General features: G+C 55.8%; 1 protein-coding gene across 1 annotated transcript in view; it reads left to right on the top strand.

Annotated features, from left to right (window-relative positions):
• The first annotated feature begins 201 nt into the window (after positions 1 to 201).
• The window catches only part of Dtx1 (deltex E3 ubiquitin ligase 1), a 32,275-nt gene continuing 18,085 nt past the window's right edge, over positions 202 to 14,391 (top strand). The window contains exons 1-2 of the mRNA XM_028753899.1: positions 202 to 386; positions 898 to 1,809. Coding sequence (XP_028609732.1) covers positions 1,551 to 1,809 — 259 coding nt within the window. The 5' untranslated portion in view covers positions 202 to 386; positions 898 to 1,550. The remainder of the gene's footprint in view (positions 387 to 897; positions 1,810 to 14,391) is intronic.

Raw genomic sequence — 14,391 nt, 5'->3', positions numbered from 1 at the left:
GCCCTAGCATAGCCACTAAATACAAAGATGATAGATTGGAACCAGAACCCCTAAACATAGATCGGGTTAGTGTCTCCCTGACTGGCTCCGATGCCTCGTGGGCCCAGCCGGGGACTCGGTGACTCGCGTGTCACGGAGGCTGGGCGGATCGGTCTCCTCCCCTTCCTCTACCCGCCCCGCCCCGAGGCCGCCTCCACCCGCGGGATCCCAGCGACGCGTCCGACGCGTCCGCGCGCCAGGATTACTGCGTCCTCCTGTCTGTCTGTCTGTCCGGCGGCGGGCGAGGTCCGGGCTGGGGCAAAGCGGTGCCCTCCCTCCCTCCTTCCCTCCCTCCCTCCCTCCCTCCTGGGAACCAGCGGGGAAAGAGCCAGCGCGGGGAGATCACGGTGAGTGCTCAGCGTAGGGACCCCAAATCCCTGGCTCCAGCGGGCCCACGGGCAGATGCCACCGGGCGGGGACATAACGACCTGCAGCTCTTTTGCCCCTGGGGACGCTACCCCTGAGGAAACCTAGGTCCCAGCTGCACCCGGCACCCTCCATCCATCTCCACATCCCGCATCTTGAACTCGAATCCCTGCATCTCACATCCTCCATTCCGCATCCCCGAATCCTGCATCCCCACATCCCGCGTCCCTGCATCCCACACCGCAGCCCCCGGTAGCGCGCGGCCCGGGGCGGGGGACGCGCTCCAGCCGAGAGCACGGGCCACTGCGGGTGACAGTCTGGGGTACGGTGTCCGCTCTTCTCCGGGCACCCCAGGGACTGCAGGGCACGGACCCTCGAGCCTCCCTGCCTCCCCCCCACCGGCGCCCCATTGTTCTCTGCCGCGGCTCCTGGGAGGGGGAGGGGGCTGCTCTCTTCTTAAAGGGCCCTCTCCCCTTCTTGTCGCCCCTGCAGGTCGCGAACACCAGTGGGGTGGGGCGTGCCCACGGCCCCCGCCCCTCCGGGGTCCCCCAGCTGCAGCTCGGTAGCCGCGATCCCCACACTACGCCCCCTTCCCTGGGCAATCTGCGACCACTCAGGCCGGCCAGGAGAAGGGACAGGGGTGCAGGGAGCCCCGTCGGGAGGGGCGGACCCGAGTCACCCCGAAGCGAGGCACGGGATTTGGAAAGCGGAGCTGAGCGCGCAAGGAGCAGCAGGCTGGGGCCAGGGCCTCCTGGGTGACAAGGCCCTGCGTGGCGGACAGAAGGAACGAGAGAGAAGCAGGGACAGGCCGGACCTAGAGGGGCAAGCGCCTCCTCACTCCTGCACCTGCACCGAGGGGACTAAGGAACTGAGATCATGTCCCCCACCTAGGACAGACATTGCCTTCCGCGCACCGCCGTGTGCAACAGCTGCGCTCTGCGGGAAGGGGTCCTCGCAGCGTCTGGATGGCCACCCATCCCCCTAACCCAGGCCTCTAGGCCTTGGAGAGGAGCCCAGCTGGAAAAGAGGCCACACTCCTCGCCGCCCGCCCTGGAGAGGGAGGACGAAGCTTCCCCGGTGCTCCCAGGCCCAGGAGGAGCTGGGCCAGCAACAGTGGGGACCTGGCCCCGCAGGCGGCAGAGGCCATGTCACGGCCAGGCCAAGGTGTGATGGTGCCAGTGAACGGGCTGGGCTTCCCGCCGCAGAACGTGGCCCGGGTGGTGGTGTGGGAGTGGCTCAATGAACACAGCCGCTGGCGACCCTACACGGCCACCGTGTGCCACCACATCGAGAATGTTCTTAAGGAGGATGCCCGGGGCTCTGTAGTCCTTGGCCAGGTGGACGCCCAGCTGGTGCCCTACATCATCGACCTACAGTCCATGCATCAATTCCGGCAAGACACAGGTGAGTAGCCTCCCACAGGCCAGGCCAGCAGCCCTCACAGCGGGGATGCAACAATTCCCCCCTCCCAGAATCCCTGAAAGGGTTATCTGTGCCTCTGGGGGTCCTTTCCTCTCCTGGGAAAAGAGACAGTGTGACCTGGTCCAGGTTAACATGTTGGTTCCAGTCCTATGTCTTATATTGGTGGGTGGGTGGGGAATAGATAAGCAAATCACAAGGCTCTGAGCCTCAGTTTCTTCACCTGCAAGTGGGTAGATTGCTGTCTCTCCAAGCTATGTAAAGATTTCTTTAAAAGTGGATCCCCTTTTCCCCCAGCCCTGAGTCCCTCAGTGCTTTTAACACACCATCTTACCAAACCCATGGGGCTGTTTGGTTTCTCTCTGCCAATCAATCACAGGCAGAAAGTCTTATTTGTGTTGATTCCCAGTGGGCCATTTTACAGGCAAAAGAAACTGAGTCTCCTTAGCAAGCTGAGTGATTTGCACTCCGAACTGGGATCAAAATCCAGACAGCTGGGAGTCTAGAGCTGTGGTGACAAGCTGGCTGCAAGTGAAGGTGGTGGTGGTGGTGGGGGGTGATGGTGCTGACAATGCCTCAGAAGTGCTGGTTGATGTCTGAGGTGGGGGTGGGACTATGCTGGAAGAGAGAGGGGTAGTGGCCTAGGAACAATGAGAGGCTGAAGTGTCGTGGACTGTGGAGATCCTTGATGGTCTGAAATTGAAGGTGCCACTAGGTGTGATGTTGGGAGTGGCCTCTGACTGGGGACGGGGTGGGGGGGTGTTGCTGGCCATCTTGGTGGCCCCCTGGTGTGAGTGATAGCTGTTGATGGTGGTCCTGGTGTGTCTGTAGTACATCTGTAACCTTGACGCTAAAGATGTCCCCACTCTCAGGCCCTCTCTCCTCTTCCGGGGGATTTGTCACCTCCGTGGAGAGTTTCTGCCACATCACTGGGCGGCCTCTGAGACACACAGGACGCGCAGTGTGCAGTGAGGCCCTGCCTCTTGGGAACCAAGGAGCTCTTGGTGTGTTTGACCTCAAGGGGCACTGATGGGGACTGAGGAGGCCTCTAGGTTTCCTGAGTGACCTCTACAGGCAGCTAGCTTTGGGGACAATAGGATCTTCATCCTCCCTGTAGCTTCCTGGCCAGCCTGGAGGCCACTAACCACCTGTAGCTATTTCAACTCGAGTTAGTTAAAAAAAAATACGTCTGCATGTAGCCACGCTTTGATCTCTCAAGAGCCACAAGCAGGGCTTCAGTGTGGACCCAGAGCTTCCAGGGTTACAAGAGTCTAGACACGCAAGGGCCGGGAGGGTGGGGATGACACATCTCCAGTGGCCCGTCAGTGTGACATTTCAGTGTATCTGTTTCCGTAGCTTCAGGCTTCAGCTGTGGCCAGGCCTGTCATAAGGACATTGACTGACCTCCTACTGTGTGTGCTGGAGTGCAGCAGGGAATGAGACCCTTCTTGGCAGGGACTGGCCACTAGGGATTGTCCCTATGTGGTCGAGGAGCTAGCAGGAGGCAAGGGCCTATGGGATGGAGATGGATGCTTAGGAAGATAGATCAGAATACGGTGTTCCCAGAAAAAAAAGGGATCAGCCAGTGCAAAGGTCCTGGGGTGAGAAGGAACTGCAGGTGTTCAAGTCTATTGTGTTTGGGAGGCAGGGAAGCTGGCTCCAGAGGTGCCGATGTAGGCCTGCAAGTCCTGCAACCCTTTAGACTCATTCTCATAGAGAAAAGGAGGGTGGGTGGGGTCTGAGAGGAGAAGGTGGGTGTGGTCCCCTCCCCTGCACCTTGGTTTAGCTTTCTTGGTTTAACTTCAGAGTGTTGGCTATAGAGATTTTCTGGGACTTAACTTGGACGGTGAGGTCCTTAGAAGCAGAAACAGCCCCTCCCAAGGGCCCCAATTTTGTATCTTTGCAGGTGGTCCTCCCCTTGGGTCTCCTTCGAGTCTCAGCACCCCCATTTCAGCCCCCAAGTCCCCAGAGTCCCAGGCCTTCATCTTCCAGCCCAGGCCTGAGCCTTCACCTCCAACCTTTCTCCAATGCTTCTTCAAGCCACGCCTCACCTGTGAGCTGGAAAAGAGACTGGGCCTCTGAGCGCCTGCCAAGATCCCCCAGCAGGGTACAGGGTCTAGAAGCCTGTAGAGATGTGAGGGGCGACCTAGGATCCTGGGAAGCTCAGGACCGGTTGCCTCCCTGCAGAGAGACAGACTGGGCTTAGCTGGTTAGGAAAGGCCTCTGGCCCTCCCTGCCCCAGTTCCAGGGAAGAAACGAGATGCCTACAGGCTTCCCACTAGCTCCCAACAGCTGGGGGACCAGGCCTGAGAACTTCTCTCCTCCCCGGGTCTCAGTTTCTACATCACGTCAGCAGAGGGAATGGAGACTGTCTCACCTCACGGACCAACTCCTACCCCACAGTGAACCTGCAGCTGGGGACACTGTGGATGAGAGATGGGTTGGTCCATACTAATGCCAGGGGCTAGGGATTTTGCTCAGTTGATAGAGGGGGCATAGGCAACACGTCGGTGCACACCCGACACTCCAGCACGCAGAGATGCAGGCAGGAGGGGATGAGAAGTTCAAGGTCACCCTCAGCTACATAGTGAGTTTACTACTAACCCGAGATGTACGAGGCCTTGACTCAAAAACCAAAAAAAAAACAAAAAACAAAACAAAAAAACAAAAACAAAACAAAAATAAAAACGGCCAATGGTAAAACCATAAAACCCAAAACTCGCGTACATGCACCAAAACACACAGGGTTCCCATCTAGAATTGCTTAGTATCAAAGTCCCTGGAAGCTTCTGGAAGCTGACCTGCCCTCAGGTGGGGAGATGTGAACCTGGTTTTGCCCTGATGCAGGAGCTGGTGGGCTTTTCAGCTTCTTGGGGCCTTTTGCGGACCAGAACCCTGCCACTGGAGCATGCGCACTGCCTGGAACATATATGCAAATGAGCAAGCGTGACTGGCTTCCGATAAACACTGTGGTGGCCGCTGATATTTGAATTTTGTGCCATTTTCATGGCTCCTAAGTTATTAGATTTTTTTTTAACAACTGTTGGAAAATGTAAAAAACCACTCTCCATTCTTCGGCGGGCAGAGGGGAGGGGCGTCGACCCCTCCCCCCCTGCAGTTCACCCACCCCCATCCCCTGCCAGAGAGCAGTCTTCTAAACTTGCCAGTGGGGTGTGACCGGGGCCGACACCCCAGAACACCCAGCGTGATGTAGGCACGCCTCAGGATGTGCCAGACGGAGCTCGCGGCGTTCAGTGCAAACACACGCGCGCAGCCACAGCTTGCTCGCTCATCAGCACACAAATGTCCTGTCTGTCTGCCTGCAAGGCGGCCAGCCAACCGAAGGGAGGGGAAGGGAAAGGGGGCCAGGTGTCAGGCTTGGGGACAGAGGAGAGGACAGACCTGTCACGTGGGGGCGAGGGAGGGAATACATGATTGTTTACTCAGCTGCCCCAGATGTTTCCACTGCTCCCCACACACACCCCAGGGGGTGGCTCCCACAGCCCCCCACGTGGAGGCAAAGGCTATATCCCCTGACCTCGGGATATTAGATCCCTAACGGCTACACCCCATTGTCTGTTGCTTGCTAGGATTCCCTTGGGCTTCCGTGTGGGTGAGGATGCTTTTCTTTTCTGTGCTGGGATTTGAACTTTGAACACACACACACACACCCGACCTCACGCACGCTGAGCAAGTGCTTTCCCACCGAGATACATCACCAGCCCTCTTTAGTGTTCATTTTGAGTCAGGCTCTATCCAGCTGGCCTTGAACTTGCCACCCTCCTTCTCATTCTCCTGATGGAACGGCAGGCCTCCTGGTTGGGCTTCCAAAGACACTTTGCCTGAGGCTCCACACCACCTCAGGTGCTCGCAGATTGATAGGACCTGAGGGGTCGGGTCAAATGAGCTCACAGAGGCCACGGAGCCACCAGGATGTCGGGACGAGGGGCTAGGAAAAGCTTTATCTCTCCCCAACAACTTCTCTGAGGCCTACAAGATTTAGACTCCAGATAGGAAGACTGAGGCCCAGAGAAGGTGAGTCACTTGCCCGGGATCACACAGCTTAGCAGCCCCAGGGCCTCCCTCAAGACCTTCTCTACACAGCTAGAAACAGGTGATCTAGTCCCTGCGGATAGCAGGCGCCATGGTCTCTGTGGCCAGCGGCTGGGGGCGGGGATAGAGGGTTCTCGTGTGACAGGTGTCTCTGTCTTCATCCATAAGAGACAGCTAAGACAAACGCCATGTCAGAGGATGCTAGACTGAAAACAGGCACCGGGGACCTACACCCCTTCTCTGGGCAGCCAGGACTCCCTCATCCCTCATCCAGCCCTTCAGGGTAGGTCCTGCCTGAGACACTTAGACGGAGAGGGAGGAATGAGGTCACCCAGAGAGGAAGGGCAGCTGTTGCCACAGAAAGCACTTCCAACATTTACAGTCCAGATGGGACGGCAAAGCCCAGAGAGGGTGAGTGGCTTACCCAAGGTCACACAGCTTTTCTTTCCCAAACCAAAACTAGGCATTCTAAGTCAGGTCTCAAGGACAGAGATGAGGTGGTGTCCCTTCTACCCTGTCCCCTGAGAGCTCTCTCGGGCTTGTTGTTATGTTTGAACTAAGGCAGGGACATCCCAAGTTACCCTAGAGCCTCTAGGGCCTGGGTCCATGACTACCGCACCTCTGAGGCTGTTTCCTAGCAGGTCTAGGGCTGGGCTTGATGCCAGGAGCAAGAGGGTCTGGAAGGAGGGTTCCATCAGGTCCAGCTAAGCCATCCACGGCTAAGTCATGTCCCTGTCACAGCCCTCGATATCTCCCCTGTACTTCTGTTCTTTGGGGTCTACTGTTGGTCGGGCCCACGACTCTTGAGGCCCCAACTCCGTCAATATTCTATTGGAAGGCCATTGTTGTTGTCTGGGGCCTGGTACTAGGCTGGGTGTTGGGGGAGGAGGGGTCTCAGAGAAAAAGACAAAATCAATCGATCTCAGATTTTTAACAATCAGTACCCTATCCATGTCAGCGCTGAGGAGGGATAAAAGCCAGCACATCGTGGAAATGACTTCTGAGCCCAGTTCTGACACTGAGGCCAACAGAAAGGTGTATAAAAGCCTGCCTGCTGGCTGTGTGATTGTGGGCAAGCCACTTAACCTCTCTGGGCCTCCATTTACTGCAGTGTAAAAATGGGAGTAGTCCTTCCCCAGGACGGTCTCACGAGAAGCCTGGAGAACAGTCTCGTGCGTCATTCTCGTGGCCACTTACGTAGAAGGATCTGAGTGCCTTCTGAGGCCCAGGGCGTTCCAAGCCGGCGGCCTTGCGGACTCCTCTGGGAGTGCAGACCTGTGCCAGGGTCCAGGGAACAGCAGTCAGCTCAGGAGGCACACTCAGGCCTGGGGACAGAGGAAGGCCGTGACAAGCAGGGGGCGGAAACAGTGGTCCCTTGGGGCCCTTAAGACCTGGCAGACTCGGCTGCCAGCTGCTGCCCTTTAGCAGCCTGGCCCCAAGGGACTCAGAGCCAGTATGCAGTACCAGCATCGTTAACCTCAGGCTCCGGGAGGCTGGCATAGGTGAGGCAGGGAGGGCAGGCTTCTCTACAGTGAGTAGGGCTCCCCTTAGCCACACCGTGAAGCTGAGAGGTCAGAGAATCTGTCCAGGACATAACCTGAGACACAGGCTGGGGAGTGGGGCGTGGAGTGGGGGTGACAAGGACTGGCGTAACACCTCCCCCCTGGCTGCTGTGTGATACCTTGGATGGCCATGAGGGCTCTGAGTCTGTGAGGAGGGGTCCTGGGTCACAGCGCTTCCTCCTTCGCTTCCTTCCTCTCTTCTCCAGCAGCTATGGGGTCTATCTTAGCTGTGTGTGGGTCCTGAAGGCCAGGATGGGGGTACATCTGTGATGGGAGAGAGAAAGAGAGAGAGAGAGAGAGAGAGAGAGAGAGAGAGCAGAGAAGGTGATAAACGGCCTGGTGGGCGGAGGGTGGGGAGCACGGAGAGGAGGGAGGACTCTGATGGAGGTGGAAGAGAGGAGGGGAGGAGGAGGAGTCACGGTGGGAAGTGGGAGTTTGGGGGCAGTAGCGTGCTCAAGATTCATCTTCATGCAGGGATCCCAGGGTCTTCCCCATTTTCTTCTGATCCTCCTGCCTCCTACCTAGCCACAGACACAACAGAGTCACACCCAGCCCTGGCCAGTCCTCAGCACAGTCTTGCCATGAGCCCACTCAGCTTAGGACAGCAGCCAAAGACATGGGGTCCAGACCCAACATAGACCACCTTGGAATCCTGTGGCTGAGGACAAGGCCCCCCTGTCTGGCCCAAGAGTTCACTGGGCACAGTGAGAAACTGTGACTTTGGACAAGGAAGGCCCACAGGGTCCCCAAGCCTCCGTTTTATTGCAATATGGACCCAGCAGCAGCAGCTTTGGCCAGGCTGTCTAGCCTCAAGTCATTTTACAGGGGCTGGGGATGCTGCCCAGTTAGTAACGTTCCCTGGTGTGCATGAGGCCCTGGGTTCGAGCCCCAGCTCTGCATAAACCAGAGGTGGTGGAGTACAGCTATAATCACAGCACTGGAAAGGCAGAAGGGTTAGAAATTCAAGATTACCCTCTGCTACATAGAGAGTTTGAGGCCAGCCTGGGCAACGTGAACCCTGTGAATTTAATGAGCACCTACTGTGTGCAACTGTTAGAAATGTCACAGTCAACAGGACGGACACAGAAAGCCTGCCTGTGGTATTCAGTCCTGGTGGGATGAGGAGATACCCACAGAGGTCCAGGACACGGGGTTGTCACTGACCTTGGACTTGCACAGCTGCCAAACTGGGGCTGCGTCTCCTCCAGATCCTGTGTGGCTTTGCCCTTGCCCTGTCTCCATGGCAGTCTCTTTGGGCCCCTCCCACATTCTCTCTGGACCTGGTCCAGGCTGCCACCTCCACCTGCCCAGACAGCAGTGACTGGGGTGCATGAAGGAGCCTGGCAGGCAGCCCCATAGTCCGGCACCCTGAGCTGTAGAACAAAGGACCCAGCCATCGGAGGTGGCTGCCAAGACAGCCTGCCCATACCTGCAACCCAATTCTTCCACAGTGACAGTGTCACGGCCCCTGTGAGTCTCCATACATCTCTCTTGGGCTCCATTGAGCCCACCAAGGATTGCAGGGCACACGGAGGCAGAGGGATGGAGGATCATTCCTGTTGAGGTGTGAGTAGCTAAGTCCTGAGGGACAGACAGCCTGAGTTCAAACGCTGACTAGCTAGCGAGGTGACCTCAGACAAGTTTCTCTATCCGGGACTCAGTTTCCCCATCCGTGCAGAGACGGCAAATTCAGTTGCCTAACTGGATAACAGTGCAGGCGAAGGCCGGAAACCCACAGGTCTAAGGGTCTCTTCCGCTCCACCCCATGGTAGACGTTTAAGAGATCTTTGAAGACACTGACCCAGTATTACATCTGCGATCCCCGCACTCTGGAGGCTACGGCAGGATTATCAGTTTGATGCCAGCCTAGGCTACAAAGTGAAATCCAGTCTCAAAACAAACAAAAAGCACAATGAAAAATACTTGAAGTCACGCATAGGGTGGCCCTGACCCAGCTCTGATGACCTGTTGCTAAGGAAACCAAACCTTGTAACCATGGACTCTGGATATTCGAGGATCTGGAAAGCCAGGCTAACGTGTCCTTCATCCCCTCCCCATTTTTTTTTTTTGAGACAGGATCTATGTAGCCCTGGTTGTCCTAGAACTCACTCTGTAGACCAGGTTGGCCTTTAACTCACTGCCTCTGCCTCCAAAGTTCTGGGACCAAAGGTGTGCGCTGCTATGCCTGCCTACACTCCCAGTTTTTAAATTTTACTCATGAGGTTTTTTCTCGTCATAAGCAGTCATGAGCAGAGAAAGCCCACATTCACCAGTGAGAGCCTCCATTCTGGCTGTGGGAATGGCCCACTTAGTGTCATCCACATCCATGTATTACATCATTCATTCACTGCATCATTTGTTCATGGCATCATTCATTCATTGCATCATTCTTTCCTTGCGTCATTCATTCTCTGCATCATTCGTTCACTGCATCATTCGTTCACTGCATCATTCGTTCACTGCATCATTCATTCACTGCATCATTCATTCACTGCATCATTCGTTCACTGCATCATTCGTTCACTGCATCATTTGTTCACTGCATCATTCGTTCACTGCATCATTCATTCACTGCATCATTCATTTACTACATCATTCGTTCACTGCATCATTCGTTCTCTGCATCATTCATTTACTACATCATTCGTTCACTGCATCATTCATTCACTGCATCATTTGTTTGCATCATTCGTTCACTGCATCATTCATCCACTGCATCATTCATTCACTGCATCATTCATTCACTGCATCATTCATTCACTGCATCATTCATTTACATCATTCATTCACTGCATCATTCGTTCTCTGCATCATTCGTTCACTGCATCATTCGTTCTCTGCATCATTCGTTCTCTGCATCATTCATTCACTGCATCATCCACTGCATCATTCATTCACTCTTATACAACCATCATTTCCACAGCGCTGACCTTGTGCTCCTGATGATGCCAGGATGCAAAAGAGGCTGAGAAAACCTGCCCCAACCTTCTGGGTAAGGGGTGTGGCCAGACTGAAGGGGACACCGACAGCCCCCATCACCTAGTGATGCAGCTTCTGGTACTACAGAGAACAAGGTGTTAAGGAAGCCTGTGGGAGAGTCGAGAGAGTCCTCCGCTCTCCTTTGAGATGGTGGAGAGGGTTCCAGAGTTAAGCCGAGAAAGTTAAACACAGCAGGGAAGAAATGTGGAAGGGTGGAGGAACATTTTAGACAATCAGGGTTTGGCAGAAGGCAGCATCCCAAGAATACTGTTGTTCAGTATTGTGTCTATTTTACAGGCCTGAAGGAACAGCTTGGGGGATCCACGGGAGAAGGATTCAGGGTCCCTCTGTCTCTTCCCCTTCCCCTTTCCACTCTCAGCTGCTGCTGAGCCAGGCCTTCTGAATCTCGGGGCCTGGGGATCAGTGTCAGGGAGGCCCCAGAGCTATGAGGTACACAAGGACACACACACACACACACACACACACACACACATCAGCAGCAGCAGCAGAATCCTTAGGGCATCAGTAGCCAAACGGAGTGGAGGAAGGGAACCCTGGGGCCAAGTCCTCCCCACCCCACTGCCCACCCCTAGGGAGCTTGGACAGCCCCGTGCCCAAACCACTATCGGGCCGGCGCCAAGCCTGAGAGTCCCACGGGAACAATTACAGAGAAATAGAATCTGCAGGTTCATTGATCGCGGCCAGAGCAGGAGGTTCTTGACCCAGAGCCAGCTGTTTCTCCCCCAGTCAGCCAGTGCTGGGGCCAGACTTCTGTGTCTTCCTGGGGTGCCTCAGTTTCCCCCCATGGTGATAGGGGCTTGTGAATAGACAGTTAAAGAAGCAGCCACAGACAGTCTGGAGTCTAATGGACCAGGGAACTGCGGATGACCCTGTGTGTCCCCGAACTGCCCTGCACCTGGGTATCCTTAGCTATATCTGGGGACCTGGGCTGAATCTGGGGGTGGCCAGCTCCATTTCACAGTGTGGTTGAGGATGAGGTGGAGGTGCAAGTGAGTTCCGGACAGGGAATAAGCTAACTGCCTTATTGTTTTCTGGGACGGTTGAAGATACCACAACATCCCTCCCTGAGCCTGGCATCCAGAGATGCTCAAACTTGCTCAACTTGCTCACCGCCTAGCCCCCGGTCTGAGGCCTCCAACTTGACAGGATGTCCATGACTGACTCCCACAGGCCCTCCTTCCCACCACGTCTGGGGTACCCCTGACTGAGGTCATATCCCTCGAGAAAGCCACCTCCAAAGGGTGGGGCCTCTACTGGGGACTGTTTAGTGCTAGAGGGGCAAGCAAGCGTTACTCCCATCCATAAAGCTGGATCCGTGTTCTGAAGAGCTGGAGGTGAGACCCCCCCCCATACATGCTGTGCCTCTAGGTGAGTGGGGGGGGGGTGTCCAGGTAAGAAAGAAAACCGAAGTAGTGAGCTCCCCGTGAGCTCAGGTAGCAAGCAATCCTCCGACTCCCCACTTCCTCTCCTTTGCTCAGCCCTCAACTCTCACCTTTCCTTACTGCCCTTCTCTAGCCATGCCTCCTCAAATATTAAAAGGGACCAGTCTGTGTGGCCTGAGAGGGAAGAGATGGAGGGAGAGGACAGCAATGAGCCTGCAAGGGGGCGCACATAGTAGGTGTTCAGCAAAGTAGGGTATACAGTCATAGAAACTGATGCTTTCTGGTAGTGCTGTGTCCCCCACCCCCACCTCCCTTCTCTCACTGTCTCAGCCCCAGCCTCCAGCCCTCCCTGACTCTGCTAGCCTACTTCTAGGCTTCCAGTCCCTCTGTGGTCCAGCACACAGTACCTGCCCTCTGGCTCCCAGAGGGATAGGCGTCTTGCTGCCTCTGACAGTCTATGAGTGAATGTGTGTCTCTGCCTCTTTGTCTCCATCTCTCTTGCGTTCTCTGCCTTGTCTCTCTGTCTCGCTCTGTCTGTCTCTATCTGTCTGCCTCTCTCTCTGTCTCCTATGCTCTCTCCTTTGTCCGGCTGTCACCTCCATGCTGTCTCAGGTCCCGCAGCCTCCAGCAGACACGAGCCCCCAGTCCCTCATCGGCTCAGGCTATTTTTCAATTGTTCGTTCTTGCGGGGCAGAGGAAGATGGAGTGTCCACAAAAGCTGACCCAGGCCCAGGACAGTCTTCTGACAGCCTTGGAATCCCACTCTGGGTGGCCAGCCCCGGCCTGGAGGGGCCTGTGCTTCTCCCAGGTTCATGCCCTGGGTATCCAGTCTTTGGCTCCTTGTTCTGTCCACAAATCTAGGCCAAGGCCACCGTGGAGGAGGCTGGCACGGCTGCCTAGGAAATCTCAAGATCCAAATCCAAGCAGACGGTGGGAACCAGCTGCCTCCCTTCCCTACACACCCCTGGTTCATGGCCACCCTGGGCTGGAGGGGCCGACGGACAGGCGGCAGCAGGTTCAGCAGTGCAGGGTCTAGCAGGGCGGGCGTAGCCGCCCTAATTACTCCAGTTCTCCAGGCTCCGATCCGTTCTCAAAAGGGCTCCAGGGACACTGCCTTTAATAACTACCACTAAACAGGCAAGAAAATCCATGCCTGGTAAACAGAGCCCTGGGGAGGAGATGCGGGCTAGCCAGCTCCCAGAATCCTTTGCGGCAGAGTGGCCAAGGCAATCTCCAGAACCTTCTCCCAATGCCCTAGGTCCACCTCCCCACTTGTCTGCCAGGCCACGCCCCTCCCCTCCCCCTCAGCTCCACAAGCCTGGGGTTCAGCTGCGCGTGCTGTCCTCCCGGGAAGATTTTGGAAACACTGTAGCCCTGATGTGGCCTTTTGTCACCCCTAGAAGTTATCAGCCAATTCAGGAGACAAAAGCAGATTGAATGAATGAAATGATTCCAGGACAGTGCAAGGGCCAAACATGGCAGCTTTTCCAACAGAGCTAAGAAGGACTTACTGGAGGGGCTGGACGTTCGAGGAGCTCTGTGGGATGATTAGGAGTTCACCTTGTAGGGACGCTGGAAGTGGGGTCTTGTGTAGGTTAGCAGCCAACACGGAACAATCGCTTCTGTATGCTAAGTCACGTGCTAAGCGGCTGTCGTGCCTTCTTTTATTTTGTCCCCCTAGAAGTTCCCTGGGGTAATTGTTGACACCCCCATTTTACATATAAGACCACTGAGGCTGTATGAGGAGCCAGGGTTCCCACAGGCTCCCGAACCTACTGGCTGCTTACAAGAAGCATTCCAGAATTCTTACTCATTCTGCCCCTGAGCCCCCTTTGGCTGGGGACCTGAGCAGCAGGTGGGGTTCGAGGGAACAGTTCCCTTGTGTCCCTTCTGTCCCATCCCAGGGGACACGGCTCCTCACCTTACCACAAAGCTGACTGCCCACAATACTTAGGGTTCATCTCCCAACAGCACCTCATTCTGCAAACGGGGGAAACTGAGGCACTAAGCAGGAAGGAGTCTAGCAAGCAGGAGCAAGGGGATAGGATACAGGGCTTGCTCCCAGCACAGAGAAAAACCACAGAAAATCAATATGCACTCCATTAAAACAAACAGGCACCAGGCCCTAGGGAGTCTTCCTGTGGTTAGCTGGGACATTATTACTGCCTAGGGACCTTATTTCATGACACTTTCTACCCTGCCCCTCAGGGCTGATGCTGTTGTGAGGGGGGCAGCCCTGGATATTCTAGCAGGCAAGACAGATGACAAGGTCTTTGCAACCTGTGTGGCAATACAGTGGGGACAGTCAGACAGGGTTTGTGGTCAGTGCTAACATCTGTCTCAACTCCACCCCCACAGTTACCTGGCAACAGCCAGGTAGGCCTGGCCACTATAAAAAGAGCCTGCTTGCCCCTCCTCTCTCTCTCTCTCTCTTGATCTCTTGCCTTCTTGCTCCCCCTTTGTCCCCTCACCCCTTCCCCCTTCCCTTCACCCCTCTCTCCACATGCTCTCTGCCTCTACTTCTCTCCCCTCCTCTCCTCCTCTCCCCTCCCCTCCTCTCCCCTCCCCTC

The sequence above is a fragment of the Grammomys surdaster genome, unplaced genomic scaffold, assembly GCF_004785775.1.
Source record: "Grammomys surdaster isolate TR1022 unplaced genomic scaffold, NIH_TR_1.0 125976, whole genome shotgun sequence".
Classification (NCBI taxonomy): Eukaryota; Metazoa; Chordata; class Mammalia; order Rodentia; family Muridae; genus Grammomys; species Grammomys surdaster.
This window is presented reverse-complemented; position numbering and strand designations above follow the sequence as displayed.